Here is a 16,683-nt window from a genome sequence, read left to right as displayed (position 1 = left end):
TCATTTTGAATGTGTGAACTTGCAAAGGGCTCCTCGAGCAAAGAAGTGGTATTGTCTAGAATGCAAGAAGCTGCTGAATAAGGTGTAATTGCATTCCGCTGTAATGACATTTGCAAAGTGTTCATTCATATGAGCAACATTTCACCTCTAGATGAAAGTGCTACAAAATAAACTATAGTTTGTTTCGCACTATTGTGGTGACTGCAGTTGAAGAAGCTTCCTTGGTATCTGTCTAAATAGCTGCAATTTTATTGCGTTAATAATAGACAAGGCACGAAAAGTGCACCGAATGTGTTCACTTGAAATGCCATGTCTCTTGACATGTAGCAAAGAACGAGTAGCCCAGTGAAGTACAGTGAAAAGGAAAGCAGGGACCTTTATTGACAACGATGGATTATACACAACTATGTAAACAATATATCTGACAGCAGCATGAACAACACAATAGAAAAAATGACGAAATTAAAAAAAAGTGTATGCCTATGGCACATTTCAGGGCTTTGCACAATTAACCAAAAGGAACCAGAGAATCGCAGAGGTTGACTAGCGCTGCGCACTCAAACGTTATTCTGTCAAGCACTGTTGGTCCGTTCTCATCTGCAGTGAGCATCTCAACTGATAGTGTGTGCTTCAGTATGCGAAACTTGTTCCGCAGCAGACCAATAACCCTTTCGACATGTATGCGCACGTTGGCCACCCTGCGTGTTCTTTCTACTTGGAAAGCCGAAAGCTGTGGTTTGCCTTTTGTGAACGCAGGCGTTACTAACCTAGGGGAACGTATTCCCACCGAGTCTGATATTGTGAAGCCCCTGTCCGCTAGAACCATGTCGCCAGGCAAAAGATTGTCGAGCACTTTACTTCCTTCCGTTATTGCCTTGCCACTAGTGCGGCCACACCAGCCACGTGACATGAATGTTACGTTTCCTTGAGGAGCAATGCCAACGAGAAATTTCACTGTGTTGTTGTTTTTATAGGTTGACGACGTCTGTGAACGAGAGATCATTGATGAAGGCCGTTCAATAAACACTTCAAAGCAGTCGAGTATGACAACTGCATCTGTGCCAAATGCTTTCCGAAATACCATTGGCATTGTTTTACGCAAGACGTCACGTTCTGGCCACACTACTGTTCTTTCAAGACAGACAAAAAACGCGTCTAGCCACTTGTTGAACACTCTCGATATTGTGGCGCTGGAAACATGGAACCTGTAAGGAATTCGTGTAGTTAGCATGTTGCCAGAATAAAAACTAAGTCGAAAGCAATGTAAAATTTGATCACCTGTAAGCCAAATCTTGCAATGGAACATTGAGACGGAGACAAATGAGGAAGACAAGCATCTCCTGGAACTTCGTCAAGCAGTTCAGGCTTGTATGTGATATGCCTTGTTCTAAAACCAGGAAGAGTGCCCATAATAGATGAAAGTTTGGCATCCCAGTGTAAAATTGCGGCATGTCTGGCTTCTCTTTGAGGCATTCTTCAGACAGGATATGAGTGCGAAGATTGCCTTTGGTGTCAACCAATTCCGAGATAAGGCGGTTATTTTCCTCTTCAAGCAGCTTCATTTGCAGCATTATCAACTCTGTGGTTTGCCCAAAGTCAGTCCTGCCTGAAAGATTTACAAGTTAGTAACATCGAGACGTTGTTTTTTAACACATAAAACACCCTGGGTCTGAAGTTTTCATGTGAATAAAATTGCATAAAACGTACCACTAATGCTACATTCCTCCTGGCTCTTCACTGTTGTCTTCACAATCAAGTGGCGTGGGAGGCATGCTGTCATCATCTGAGCAGGCTTGCAGCGGCTGGAACGGCTTGTGCTTCTTTTGCAGCCTTTTCAAATGCCTTGTGTGTCTGTAAAAAGTAGAATTCGGTCATTAACTACAGCCTGCACATAAACAAATCAAGACATATAAAAATATAGTGCTTTCTCATTAACTAAGAACTAATGAGCGTTCTTTGGCAATCCTACCGGGACGCTGAACTGCCACTGTCTCTTGGATTTCCATATCCAAGAATAAGAGATGGCGCCCAGTCCAGATCGGCTTCAGCCATCGCGTAAGAAGAGCGTCCTGCGAAATGCAAAGAGCGGCGGTGATATCAACGTTAATGTGCTTAGCTGACCATTCCCTCAACAATCAGCGACGCAGTGCGCTCTCGTCTAAACGATGCGTAAGCAGTCAGTAACACGCCGGCCCCACCTAGAATGAAATCCGCTGCTTTAATTGGATGCACGTTTTGTGGACGGGACAAAAACGAAGTGCTTGACATGAAAGCGACAGTAATTTACCAAGCTGTTCAAGCGTGCAGTTGCAACTTTTACTGCTGATGTTCTTAACTGACTGCTTCGTAAGCAGCGATCCCGGACGTAGCGCACGCGCTCGTCTCCTGCTGGTGAACACGTTGCGAAAACGTTTTTCAACATGGCATACAGCAAAAGCCAATCTCTTTGATGTTCCATAGGTTCTGAAAACTTACCGGAAATGAAATGTTTACCGCACACGCGGTAGTGGGTTGCCGAGCCATCCACGTCTTTTCGATTGATGCGTCGGAGCCACTCCGCTCTTCGTCGCTGCGTGACGTCTTTCGTGCGCTTGCATTGGTTTACAATAACTTTAGGTATGGAAAAAAAGCCGACATCAGACGCGCTCTCATTACCAGGCTTCTTTTTCGAGTGGTTGTGGCAACCAAATACGGCACAGTTCACCATTGTTGGACCTCAAGAATCTCGCACAGACGCGCACCCGCGACCACGTTCATGTGACTGCTTGCCGGGCCGGCCGGGCGAGGGGAACCACAAAGATGGACGCCCTGCCTTCTCGGCGCTCGCGCCATCTCGCGGGCCACACCCATGTGCAACCTTCCTATACTGTCCGTTGTTCATCATCATCATCATCAGCCTGACTACGTCCACTGCAGGACAAAGGCCTCTCCCATGTTCCGCCAGTTAACCCGGTCCTGTGCTTGCTGCTGCCAATTTATACCCGCAAACTTCTTAATCTCATCTGCCCACCTAACCTTCTGTCTCCCTCTGACCCGCTTCCCTTCTCTGGGAATCCAGTCAGTTACCCTTAATGACCAGCGGTTATCCTGTCTACGCGCTACATGCCCTGCCCATGTCCATTTCTTCTTCTTGATTTCAGCTATGATATCCTTAACCCCCGTTTGTTCCCTAATCCACTCTGCTCTCTTCTTGTCTCTTAAGGTTACACCTACCATTTTTCTTTCCATTGCTCGCTGCGTCGTCCTCAATTTAAGCTGAACCCTCTTTGTAAGTCTCCAGGTTTCTGCTCCGTAGCTAAGTACCGGCAAGATACAGCTGTTATATACCTTCCTCTTGAGGGATAGTGGCAATCTACCTGTCATAATTTGAGAGTGCTTGCCGAATGTGCTCCACCCCATTCTTATTCTTCTAGTTACTTCGATCTCGTGGTTCGGCTCTGCGGTTATTACCTGCCCTAAGTAGACATAGTCTTTTACAACTTCAAGTGCACTATTACCTATCTCGAAGCGCTGCTCCTTGCCTAGGTTGTTGTACATTACTTTCGTTTTCTGCAGATTAATTTTAAGACCCACTTTTCTGCTCTCCTTGTCTAACTCCGTAATCATGAGTTGCAATTCGTCCCCCGAGTTACTCAGCAATGCAATGTCATCGGCGAAGCGCAGGTTACTAAGATATTCTCCATTGACTCTTATCCCTAACTGTTCCCATTCTAGGCTTCTGAAAACCTCCTGTAAGCACGCGGTAAATAGCATTGGGGAAATTGTGTCCCCCTGCCTTACACCCTTCATGATTGGTATTCTGTTGCTTTCTTTAGGAAGCACTATGGTAGCAGTTGATCCCCTGTAGACTTCTTCCAGAATATTTATATATACTTCATCTACGCCCTGATTCCGCAGTGTTTGCATGACGGCTGATATTTCTACTGAATCAAACGCCTTCTCGTAATCTATGAAGGCTATGTATAGTGGTTGGTTATACTCTGAGCATTTCTCTATTACCTGATTGATAGTATGAATGTGGTCAATTGTTGAGTAGCCTGTTCGAAATCCTGCTTGTTCCTTTGGTTGATTGAATTCTAATGTTTTCTTTACTCTGTTAGCAATTACCTTTGTAAATAGCTTGTATACTACAGAGAGCAAGCTGATCGGCCTGTAATTCTTCAAGTCCTTGTCATCTCCTTTCTTATGTATTAAGATGATGTTAGCGTTCTTCCAAGACTCTGGTACTCTTCCCGTCAGGAGACACCTCGTAAACAGGGTGGCTAGTTTTTCTAACACAATCTGTCCTCCATCTTTCAATAGATCTGATGTTACTTGATCCCCACCAGCAGCTTTGCCCCTTTGCATGCTCTCCAAAGCTTTTCTGACTTCTTCCATCATTACTGGTGGGGTGTAATCTGGGTTACTGCTAGTTCTTATAGTATTAAGGTCGTGGTTGTCTCGGCTACTGTACAGATCTCTGTAAAACTCCTCCGCTATTTTAACTATCCTATCCATATTGGTAGTTATTTTGCCTTCTTTGTCCCTTAGTGCATACATCCGATTTTTGCCTATCCCAAGTTTCCTCTTCAATGCTTTGACACTCCTTCCGTTTTTCAGAGCGTGTTCAATTCTCTCCATGTTATACCTTCTTACATCGCATACCTTACGTCTGTTAATCAACTTCGAAAGCTCTGCCAGTTCTATTTTGTCTGTTGTACTTGACACTTTCATGATTTGACGCTTCTTAATTAGGTTCTTCGTTTCCTGGGAAAGCTTGCCAGTGTCCTGTCTAACTACCCTGCCTCCAACTTCCACTGCACACTCCGTAATGATACTCGTCAGATTATCATTCATTGTATCTACGCTAAGGTTGGTTTCCTCACTAAGAGCCGAGTACCTGTTCTGCAGCGACACTCTGAATTCCTGTACTTTCCCTCTCAGTGCTAGCTGATTGATTGGCTTTTTGCGTATCAGTTTCTGTCGTTCCTTCTTCAAGTCTAGGCGAATTCGAGACCGTACCATTCTATGGTCACTGCATCGTACCTTGCCAATCACTTCCACATCCTGCACGATTCCAGGGTGTGCACTCATTATAAAGTCTATTTCGTTCTTATTTTCGCCATTAGGGCTCCTCCATGTCCACTTGCGGTTTTCTCGTTTTCGGTAGAAGGTATTCAAAATCCGTAAATTATTGCGTTCTGCGAATTCTACTAGTAGCTCTCCTCTGGCGTTTCTAGTGCCGATGCCATAATCTCCTACTGCCTGGTCTCCAGCCTGCTTCTTCCCTACCTTTGCATTAAAGTCGCCCATCACTATAGTATATTGTGTTTTTACCTTACTCATTGCCGATTCCACGCCTTCATAGAAGCTTTCAACTGAAGCGTCATCATGGCTGGATGTAGGCGCGTAAGCCTGTACTACCTTCATCTCGTATCTTTTATTCAGTTTAATTACGATACCTACCACCCTTTTATTAATGCGATAGTATTCCTCTATGTTGCCAGCTATGTTTTTGTGAATTAGGAACCCTACTCCCAGTCCTCTTCTGTCTGCCAAGCCCCTGTAGCAAAGGACGTGCCCATTTTGTAGCACCGTATAGGCCTCATCTGTCCTCCTAACCTCACTGAGCCCTCTTATATCCCATTTAACACCCTCTAGCTCCTCGAATAGTACAGCTAGACTACCCTCACTAGATAAGGTTCTAGCGTTAAACGTTGCTAAGTTCAGGTTCCAATGGCGGCCTGTCCGGATCCAGGGATTCTTAGCACCCTCTGCTGCGTTGCAGATCTGACCGCCGCCGTGGTCAGTTGCTTCGCAGCTGCTGGGGACTAAGGGCCGTGAGTTATTTGACGTAAGCATGTGGGAGGTAGTGACCAGATACTGCACCAGGGTGGCCAATCCTTCTCTGGTTAGGGAGTGCGTTCTCGGCGATGTTTTGCCGGTGAGGCCGCCCCCCAGGCCTCTTAAAGCTGTTCCATCAACACGTGGATTTTTTTTAATCCGGTTGGGAACTGCGCGGTACCGGGATTTGAACCACGGACCTCTTGCATGCGAGGCGGATGCTCTAACCACTACGCCATCGCCGCACTACTGTCCGTTGTTACATGTGCCTAAATGCCTCGACCTATATTTTCGCGTGTTACACGTGTATGCTTCGCTGGCAGTGCACTTAGTCACGGAATATTTACTGGAGCCCTGGTGAACCGGTGGAAGTGATGAGGACCCCTTGCAGTGATTGAAAGCTCATAAACACAACATGCTGCGTCAATTAGGTGCCTTTCCTTTCCCTCTGGTGTAAAAGAATTCAGGTTGCCAATTCGATCTTAGCAGCTTGCCAATGTGTTGAGTGGTCTGCTGCCAAATTCCACCTGTTTCTAGCTACGATTGGCCCGGTTGAAATGTGTGAGCATTGAAAAAATATTTCTGCGTGCATATGCCGTAGAAAACCACAACACATTTTTTTAGCCATTTTGTGAAGAAAGGGCAACACGAGTCAACTCCGCTGCAATAAAAAATTGTCATGCGGTGATGCATACCAAAAATAAAAAGGAGCAGTTGTTACGGTAGGTAGTATTTGTTTGCGTTTGTTTGCTTGTTTTTTGTATCAATAATGGTTTTCACGCAACCCCGTTGTGAAAATTTCTGGTGTAAAACGCCTTGTGTTTTTTTTCTCCTAAGTAATGTGTCATATTTCCTCGAGTTTCTGTGTGCGATGCTTTCGGGCAGATAATTAAACGTGTAATATTACGTAGTGGGTGGCGTCATCTCCGACCTGACAACCCGTTCTGATCCGACCACTGCCTTGTACTGAAATGTTCTCCGACTGTAATGAGCCTTTGTGTGTGTGTGTGTGTGTGTGTGTGTGTGTGTGTGTGTGTGTGTGTGTGTGTGTGTGTGTGTGTGTGTGTGTGTGTGTGTGTGTGTGTGTGTGTGTGTGTGTGTGTGTGTGTGTGTGTGTGTGTGTGTGTGTGTGTGTGTGTGTGTGTGTGTGTGTGTGTGTGTGTGTGTGTGTGTGTGTGTGTGTGTGTGTGTGTGTGTGTGTGTGTGTGTGTGAAGCTCCTCGTCTGCACTTGCGGCTGCTATTGTGGTGTGCACCACGGGACCACACTGAGGCGTTCAGAAAAGGTTCAATACTTAGAGGACCAATAGGCTAATAGCAAGTGGTCGTTGCTATTTGTTTACAGCACTGTGTTTCTTTTTGAAAGACTCCGTATTCGTCCATGCAGAGCAAGTAAGTGCTGGCACCTTTCGGGGATAAAATGTATTTTCTTTTTTGCTTCACCTAGCATCCTCTTTGTTTTCTTTATCAGTAAGTTTCTGCTATAGCATCCACGTATTGCAATGTACGGTCGCGCGATGGTTAGTGTTGTGTCAACGATGATATTTGTTTACTCTTAAACTTGTCCATCCCGTTTCTCAACAAGATAGACAATGCCTCCTCACCCTTTAATTCCCTTCGGTTGCGGAATCACATCTGATCACAGGCGAATACTGGTGCATAAAAGGATGTTAATGCTCACCTGCCTGCGTGTCCCCCCCTCTTTTCTTTATTGAATATACTGAACGGCACAGCTGCTGAAACTCGCCGTGATTAGTCAATCGGGGAACGGAAAGGATCACCATGGATCTTCTTCGCGTCCCAGAACGCGTGCGCCGATTTTTCTAGCCTGGGGTGCAGTGCAGCATGGCCCGAGCTTCTCGGGCAGCCCAGTTTGCTCCGAGCTCGCTTGCGGCAGCTGTGGCACGATGACAGTGCGGAGCGCGTGATAGCTAGAAATGGCTACACGTATGCGCGTGGCGTTTGAAACACATGTGGGGCATTTGCGGTGCTTATCAAAGAAACACCGCGTGCGAGCACGTCAGCGCCACTACTCAGTCAGCATTTTAGCAGTGCAGCGACGTTAGCGTCATTGTCGGGTTGTATTTTTGCCAACTCAACACACGCCTCCCACAGGCGTGTTTGTGGACGTATGCCCTCTTTCGCACAGGTTCTTTCGCTTCACCTGCAGAATGGGAATTTTCACTCTCGAAGGCAGCAAGGCTGCTCACGCAACGCTCTCGTGCTGATTCTTTCGGTTCCATCAAGTATTACGGATAAATCACCAGGGGTGCTCGCATCTTGTCGGCAACGCGGCTGTGATTGGATATGTCGTGAGCGTGGTTAAATGGGGTATGAGATCATAGGGAGGTTTAAAATAACGTTTGCGGGTGCTGCGGGCATTGCTTTAGTTGCGGGCGCCATATGAGTTTCAGAATAGCGTTTGCTCTTCCTGAGGAAACTTTCACCCCGACCGGAAAGCCAAATGCACGGAAGCTACACGCAGCAATTCGCCGGCCTCACGGGCCACGGTCGCCGCCTGCTATTTCGGATTTTTTGCAGGCGGGCCGCGAACGCGAACGGCGGCTCGCGTTACAACGCAAGGGCTCGCGGTGCGCTATTCTATACCTCCTTTATAGTAGCGACGTGGCTATATTTCTTTACTTCTGCGTGCGTGTGTGCATAGTCTGTGCAGTAAAGCTGGGAGATGAACCATGTGCTCGCTGGCATTGCGGCGTGAGCACTGCTCCTTGGCAAAAGCAAAAGTGGTGGGCGGATTCGATACTCGCCGCGGGCTTCTGTCAATCGAACTGATGGATGAGTGAATTTGGATACAAAGTCGTTGATTCTGAGAAGGCCAGAGTTCAACTCGTGAGTGTGATGGTGCCGCTGCGACTGTCAAGCGTCTGATGTGGTGAACGCTACGCGGCAGCTTCCTTGCATATAAAACATGCGACGCGCTTTTTATCCCCCTCTGTCCGTGCACGCGCTTCTCTTGAAACGCCTATACTGCCTGTCCCAGGGTTCGTGGGCGACCCGGACTGCGTCTCACTGGGACTCCGGTACGCGTTCTTTGCAGTGCATGTGGGAGTGTTCGCGCGCTCTTGTGGGACGCACTCAACGTTTTCGTCAACGAGCACCGCTTACGCTGCCACTCTCCAGTCATGATAGGTTGCACTTCTGCACTCAGTGGAATGACAAACAAATGAAATAATTAGGATGCCTCTGGTTTGAAAACTCCACTCAACTTAGCCGACCGTTCCTAACGCGATGACTGGTTCGTCATAACCAATAAATCGCAGCGCGCTGAGGGGTGGATTTGACGTTTTTGTACTGTTGGCTCATTCGAAAGGGGGGGGGGGGGGGTATGAGCCCACAGGTACATCAGCGCACGACTACACCTCACTTATATGACGTGAGACGTAGCAGTGAGTAGTGGGATTTGCGCTGATTTTGTGGTAAATTTACCTGTTCATAATGCCGGCAGTTTCACAACAGGATCAAATATATAAGACGGGCATAAGCAGCTTCGCCTATATATCTGCTCAAGTGGAATGTCCAAAATGTTGAGATGCGTTTTTGAGGAAACGTGCTCCTAACATTGGTCAAGTGTATTCCGCTTTATTTTCCAGGAAGGAACCAGCATCGCAGAAAAACTCTCTGAACTGCCACACACCCCTACTATCATTGCACTAGGTATGTTCAAATATGAGCTTTCGTTGCATTGCTATATATGTCCGAATAATTATGTAGCCTAACTTGCATTGAATTTGCCTCACTTGTTATCACCACATCTGCTCCCTTATTAGTAAGGAGGGCAGGAATGATTGTGATGTCAGAAAATATTATAATGTGCTCCTTTTTCTGACCATGTACAAGAGTTTCTTTTCTTTGGTTAGGGTTTCTGCTGGCTGTGCTTAAGGAATGTTTTTGTCTTGCGTGTTGAACGGGAACTCTTTGTTTTTATCTTTATTAACTTGTGAGTACAGCTTTTAATGTGCTCTGGTGGTGGAAAACCCTGTCAGTGATAACCACAAGCAGCCTGCACATTCATTACATCACCTTGGCTAGCTTAACTGAGAAGATTGGTTGAAATGACAACGTAGCACATTGCTGCAAGTTGTCATCATAAGGAGAAGGTGGAGCAATTTGCATTACCAAACCGTATTGAATTTGTGTGCACTTAACTACTGTGTGGCACCCATCTGCAGCAAACCACATGTGCAATTGACTGCTTATTTAAAGATGTGACTTTTGACGCTATTTTTGCCAAAAGTTGTTTATATGCAGCTATGCAAATGACAGCCATCTAAACTAAATCTGTGGTGTGCGTCTGTCACTGTAGAGCCTTTCATTGCAAGTTATCAAAACGTAGAGGTGCTTTTCACATAAAGTTCTAAAGTCATGCAAGAACCTACCTAAATCAGCTCTCTAAGCACTGTTCAGTGTTCATCAGTGAGTAATGAAACAGATTTTTGAATCTCTTATGCAGCTTGTTGCACTCACAAGAAAACAGCTGCTGCTATTACTGCTGGAAGACTTGATCACTGTTTTCCAAAAAGTATAGTGTTGCAGGTTTAGCTGCGGTAATGCAACGGAATGTGCTGCATATTGTATTGGCTCTTCGTCATCTTTCCAAACGTGGTTGTCGCACAGTTACAGCTCTGACTTATTAAAATCAGTTTGATTGCTGCTGAGGGAGAGAGTCTGTATTCTGCTTAGCAGCATTTTTGGAATTTCATAGCCAAAAACCCTCACCAATTAGTTGATGTAATTAGTATAATTGGTTCTTTTCTAAGTCACACTTAAAGGGGCCTTGAAACACTTTTTCAAAGTAACCATGATATGGATTCATGAAAAGATTTTATTGTTTCATGAATTCGATGCCGCGAAAACTTCAAGAGTCCTTCTTGTATGAGCGGAATAACAAAAATTTGACGCACTCTGAAATTGCATTCTCTCTTCTCTCGTCCCGACAAAAGCGCTGGAAGCTAAGCAGGGAGGTGGGGGGGGGGGGGGGGGGTTGCCTGGTCAACAAAAATACGCCACTTACGCCTCGTGATATTCAGAACTTTTTTTTAACCGCAGCTTTTTCAGTGGGATCGCGTGTGCACACGTGGACAAGTCACAGCCTCCCGCGGCAATCCCTGTAATTACCGAGCGCGCCATGTTCAAATCACCCAATGTCTGATAGAACGTTTTCTACGAGTGCTTTTTGAGCTTGCTCCATCATTTGCTGAGAAGAGAGAGCAATGGTTAGCTATATTTGATAATTTATTGTGAATTGCATGCCATGTGCCAAGCTATATTACTTAGCTCGCGTGTTGTCAAGAATCAGCAGCGTTTTGAGACCATGTTCAAAAAGTGTTTCAGGGCCCCTTTAAGCCACCGACCCCGAACTGTACTCATAACGCGATTTTGTACCGCTGCCGGAGACACGTCACAGATGTGATTGATTGATTGATATGTGGGGTTTAACGTCCCAAAACCACTATATGATTATGAGAGACGCCGTAGTGGAGGGCTCCGGAAATTTAGACCACCTGGGGTTCTTTAACGTGCACCCAAATCTGAGCACACGGGCCTACAACATTTCCGCCTCCATCGGAAATGCAGCCGCCGCAGCCGGGATTCGAACCCGCGCCCTGCGGGTCAGCAGCCGAGTACCTTAGCCACTAGACCACCGCGGCGGGGACACGTCCCAGATGTCAATTACTTTCCTTGCAGTTTTCAGCTCTAGGCAGCAGTCGTTGTCTATCAAAAACCACGTTTAGTGCCTTTCGCGCATGTTTTAATCTCGGCAACAGTCATTTCATAGTGCTGTTTTGCAAGAAGAATGCCAGTGGCAGCATTAGTGGCAACATGACACTTGTTGCCGACAGTGACTAGGACGTTGCGTTTACCCGGCATATTGCTTCTGATGACGACAAGAGCAGCAGTGACGGTGATGTCGTGAGCAGTGCACATGTGTGGCATTGCGTGAACGCTGATAACCGACCACTTGCGCAATAAACATCTTAGCACTTTTCAGTGGGTTACCATGTATTGCATAAGGAAAATGCTTCAAGTTTCAGTATGCTGTGACCCATTATCAGGTCATTCATTGAGTGAAAGCCGCCCTAAACAGCAGTTTTTCTTTTCTTAAATTTTTGTGCGAATTCCAGGAATCAGCGTGATAATAAATAAAAAATCAGAATTGCATAGACATATTGTTGTATATTGTAAAATATTACCGTTTTTGTACAATTTTTGGAAGTTAAATAGGCAGTTATAAGGTTAAGTGGGAAGACATTTTAGTGAAGTGTTTTAATTTCTGTTTACTGAGAGTTAACTGTGCTCAATATCACCTTTTTTTATTGTCAGGGGCCTCTATCATGTTAGTATATTGTGCAAACATTCAGTTCTTTGTTAGGAACTGTAAGTCATCTGCAGTGACACAAGTTCTATTCAGCCATATGACAAAATTGCACTTGGCTTGAAACCCAATCATAAGTTGTGATCAGGTGCTTTGGATGCAGTAAATGTAGTGGGAACCTTTTTGATAAAGCAGCTATACGTTTCAGGCTGCATTGATTATATTAATAATGAAGTGATTTCAATCCGTTGGCTTGTTTGCCATCTTTTCACAGGAAGCATTTTAATGCTTTGTGGCTGGCCAGCAGCTTCTTTTCACCGAGGCTGTGGACTTTTCAGAGGCGACCTGTCTTTTACTCATGAGCTACTAAATTTTCAACTTAGCTTATGCAGACCCTGTCAGGACAACACTGGAATTTCTTCATAGGTGAGATGTGCTGATGATGCAATCAGACTCTGTGTCTTGATCCACCACAGTGGTCTAGTGGTTATGGTGCTATACTGCTGACCTACAGGTCCTGAGATCGAATCCCAGTCATGGAAGCTGTATTTTAAATGAAGGTGATAATGCTGAAGGCTCATTTGCTTAGATCTAGGGGCCGAATAAAAAGGACCTCAGGTGGTTCGAATTTCTGCAGCCCTATACTAAAGTGTCTCTCACAAACATATTGAGAATTTGGGACATACAACCCTTGAAATTGTGAAAACTGATAAGGAATCTTTGAAGCCCAATATCTTGCTAATTCTGAAGATAAATCTGTCAGCACCGGATGGTTATAATAGATGTTTTGTTCCAAACCACCTGATAGTACAACCCCTATGCCTTCCATCTTTAAATAATGTTGGTAATTTTTTGTGACAAGGCGTTGTTCTGACGTAGACATAAGGGATCAATTTTCAGTAACGATTCAGTTGTCAGTTTAGCACTAGTCTTGTTGGGTGTGTTGCTTTATTGCCCTCATTCTTGCTTTTTTTTTGTGCTGCTTTAAGTAATTTATAGAAAACAACAAATGAAGGGAAATTTTTTGAGGAGCTCATTTTTTTGTAAGACGGAATGAAATAAATGCAACAGACACTAAGGCCAAAGATATTTTTATGGACATTATATACAAATTTTGGTTAGTTGCCACTTGAAGAAGTGCTGTTGATCACATTTCAACATTTAAATAATTTTACTTCATTTCACATAGTTACATTACATTTCACGTAGTTTAGTACTGAAACACAGAAAGGGAAAAGCACCTGACACCTTGCATGTCTAGTGAGTACTGAAATAATTTTCTGAATTGTTTTGTGAAAAGTTAAGTCGTGTCTCTATTATAAAAAAATGGAGCCTCCTCAGCCGCAGATTCATTCTTGAGCCTGGATTTTCTGAATCCTCTGAAGCTGGGTTTTGTACAGCTTAACAGCACCAACTGGCAGGCATTATGCTCCAAAATGTTCGAAACATTGATTGTATACTAAGACAAAGTTTGGCAGAATCAAGCGGCCTCTTTTTGAGCAAACACATTGAGCAATTAGGTCGAGTGAAACTGGCACCGCCGGTATCCGTTTCGGAAGTGTCTGACATTGGAGCAGAAAGTTGAACTGATACGTCAGGTGAAAGAAAAAAGGCCGGCAAAGGTCTGAAATCGCAAGACAATTCGAAATACCACCGCAACAATATCAACTATTCTAAAGAATAAGGATCCTGTACTGGACAGCTTTGAGAATTTCTCAGGAAATGAAAGCGCAACCATGATTCCATGTATTCTGAAGTGGAAAGAGTGCTTCTCGAATAGTTGAAAAGCATTAGAAGTACAAACCTTTCTGTAAATGGGTCTGTATAGACTGCAGAATCCAAAGCCCTAGACACCTGAATAGGCAAGCAAGATTTAAAGTGCAGCAAGGGCTAGCTTGAACATTTCAAAAGACAACACGATGTGTCTTAAAATTGATCATTGGTGAAGGTGCAGCCGTAGACCACGATGTCGTGGATAGATGACGCAAGCGTCGGCTGAGCGCCCTACTTCAGCAGTACGCAGAAAGAGACATTTACAACTTGGACGAGCCCGCATTCTTTTACATACTATTTCAAAAGTGCGTGCACTCTACACAGGGCGAAACTTTATCAGGATGTAAACTAAGCAAAAAACGCATCACAGTGCTGTTGGGTGCCAGCAAGATAGGGGAAAACAAGCTTTCTTTGCTGATACTGGGAAAGGCAGCAAAGCCTCAGTCGACTAGCCGGCCGAAATAGTCAACTTGCTTGGAGGCCCTGATGAGGAAGATGAGCCGCTAGACTAACAGCTCCGTGAAATACCAACAATGGCACAAAGGCAAAAGAGCCTCCGTCTGTTACAAAATAGAGAGTAGGGCTCGAGCGGCGACCATGACCTCATAGTTTGCCTCAACAAACTCAAGCAGGCAATCCTCGCGCCTAGCCAAAGCACCCGACAAAAATTGCTGAATTACTTCAGAAATCTTTGTCGTGTGTGAATATTGATATGTTTCACGTGATACCACTTCTGGGAAGTTGTCAAAGCTAATTTGGATGTACTTGCTTATCTTCTATCAGGCAGTTGTGTTTATCGAATCACTGCTTATATTGAATTTGTTCGTCGTACCGCTGACTTCGTTATTACGAGGGTTTACTGTACTTATTGCTACAGAAAAAACAGAGAGTAAAGTTTTTTGTAAGTACTTTTAGGAGCTACATATTTGTCATCTCTAAAGGACAGTCTAGCAATCATGCTTAACGGGGTCACCCTTCAGTGTCTCCCTTTTGTGGCATCCACTGAGAAGTCAATCAGCTTTTTTGTTTTGAATGATAATTTTGTTCACTCGTCCAGACATTTTAAATATACATGTCTTTCATTCTTCGAGGAGTATGGTTGTACTGTGGATGCATTAGAGCCGCTTTATATGTTTCATTTGTTATTGCTAGGTAGATGCAATAGTATTTTGTTTTGGCAAAGATTCCCTTCTTTCATTAGTCGACATGTCCTAATATTTTCTGTTTGTTGTGTTTCTTTTCAGGTAAACCATAAGACATGGTGCGATCGGCAAAATAAATTCCACCTGTATATGTTCAGAATGGCTGGATGTTCAGAGTTCATTTTGCAAGTATAGTAGTATGTAGGCACACTTCCTGTCAAGGCTATGGACTGTCTCACTCTTTGTAGGAAGCATAGTGAATGCAATGAGCTCGGCTGAGAAATATCAGGCTATGTTACCACAGGAGGCGTTTTATTGCTTTACTGTAATCTACGTGCTGAACTGGAAATGACACTGTTATCTGGGGTAATGCATGCCACAGGAAGATGTGCTTTTCACAGTGACATGCTACAACATTTGACCAGCTAGCAGAATCGCACTGTTTACTGACCAGTACCAGCAGCTGCTTCCACTTAACTGCTGAAGAAATGCAAGACAGAGTTCAAGCAAAGCATGCACGACCATGTTTTTTTTTTAATATTGCACGCAGTCAGTTGCATTACATTACAAGTTAGCGAATCGAATACACAGTTAAGTACTGGGTAAACAAAAACAGATGTGTATATTCATTGTCCCAGCTTGAACATCTATACAGGTCAGAAAAACAAGCCTCGTTATACTTTATCTACAAATTCACACATCATAGTAGGCTTATGCGAGTAGTGAATATTAAGTTCAAAGTAAATAGTAATTTAGCTGGAATAATTTTAAATCGAATTCAAATAGTGTATTTCACATATTATAAAAAATGGCCATGTTCATCGTCATCCAACCAACTTGCACAATATTATTTTCAAGTGAAACAAGGCGCGTGCAAATGTCGGTCTTTTTGGTTCAAAGGAAGTGCAATTAACTTCGAATAGTGCTAGCATAATTTGACTTTCTGCAGAATGCAAGTGATAAGTAGTAAAATATGTTAGATTTAAAGATTTGTTATACTTGGAGCATATAAGCCAGCATAACAATCTTTTAAAGTTGAAAACGAAAAATTGATTCGAGGGCAATATGTCAATTTAACCTATAAAAGTAAGGCTTTGCAGCAGTGCGAATCGTTTCTGCAAAGAAGTTTTCATGGCATAGAACTTTTATACAGCAGTGAAACTACTTTTTGCTGGGGATTACTTGCACCTATGTGTTGCACGTAATTTTGGGCACATAATTTTCTGTAACTTATATTGGAATCAAAATTATTTCAAATGCATTATATTCATTTGAACATTTGTCGTGCTCGAGTATTCCCATAAGCCTGCGATATCGCATGAACAGCGCAATAAGTATATAAACCGCATGTATTTAATCCGCATATGGTGAGTGGTAAATACCTGTGAATATATTATCAATGCATACGATAATATTATATAAAATTGCCTTATAAAGAATTTTTAGTTTACTTTCATCCGGGATGCACTGCACTATTGTCGATCTATATTTCAGGTGCAAACATCAGGCCTTTATTTTTACGTGGTGTCTTTTGCAAGAACTGCGCATTATTTCACTGAATGCAAGTCTGAGTAAATATTGTGGTCTGTCAGCCCGAGGGGAAGATCAGCAAG

At 44.0% G+C, this 16,683-nt stretch overlaps 1 protein-coding gene and 1 long non-coding RNA gene across 2 annotated transcripts in view; one reads left to right on the top strand and one right to left on the bottom strand.

Annotated features, from left to right (window-relative positions):
- The window catches only part of LOC142786466 (uncharacterized), a 45,422-nt gene extending 30,192 nt beyond the window's left edge, over positions 1-15,230 (top strand). The window contains exons 2-4 of the long non-coding RNA XR_012889056.1: positions 9,433-9,496; positions 12,430-12,581; positions 15,173-15,230. This is a non-coding gene — a long non-coding RNA (uncharacterized LOC142786466). The remainder of the gene's footprint in view (positions 1-9,432; positions 9,497-12,429; positions 12,582-15,172) is intronic.
- LOC142786464 (uncharacterized) lies at positions 362-2,052 on the bottom strand. Its single transcript, XM_075884171.1, has 4 exons — positions 1,970-2,052; positions 1,720-1,851; positions 1,279-1,602; positions 362-1,205 (listed from the first exon to the last, which is right to left on the bottom strand). Exons 1-4 carry the CDS (start codon positions 2,050-2,052, stop codon positions 509-511), a joined length of 1,236 nt encoding a protein of 411 aa, XP_075740286.1. The 3' UTR covers positions 362-508.
- Positions 15,231-16,683: the final 1,453 nt, after the last annotated feature.

Source organism: Rhipicephalus microplus, unplaced genomic scaffold (assembly GCF_043290135.1).
Source record: "Rhipicephalus microplus isolate Deutch F79 unplaced genomic scaffold, USDA_Rmic scaffold_24, whole genome shotgun sequence".
Classification (NCBI taxonomy): domain Eukaryota; kingdom Metazoa; phylum Arthropoda; class Arachnida; order Ixodida; family Ixodidae; genus Rhipicephalus; species Rhipicephalus microplus.
The sequence above is the reverse complement of the archived record's forward strand: the minus strand, read 5'-3'. Positions and strand labels throughout refer to the sequence as shown.

Excerpts from the sequence above, each read along its gene's own strand:
- LOC142786464 (XM_075884171.1), bottom strand. The coding sequence starts at position 2,052 with ATGGCTGAAGCCGATCTGGACTGGGCGCCATCTCTTATTCTTGGATAT. Across the intron at positions 1,603-1,719 it reads AGTGAAGAGCCAGGAGGAAT|GACTGACTTTGGGCAAACCA; the intron begins GTAGCATTAGTG and ends TCTTTCAGGCAG. Across the intron at positions 1,206-1,278 it reads TTGCAAGATTTGGCTTACAG|GTTCCATGTTTCCAGCGCCA; the intron begins GTGATCAAATTT and ends AATTCCTTACAG.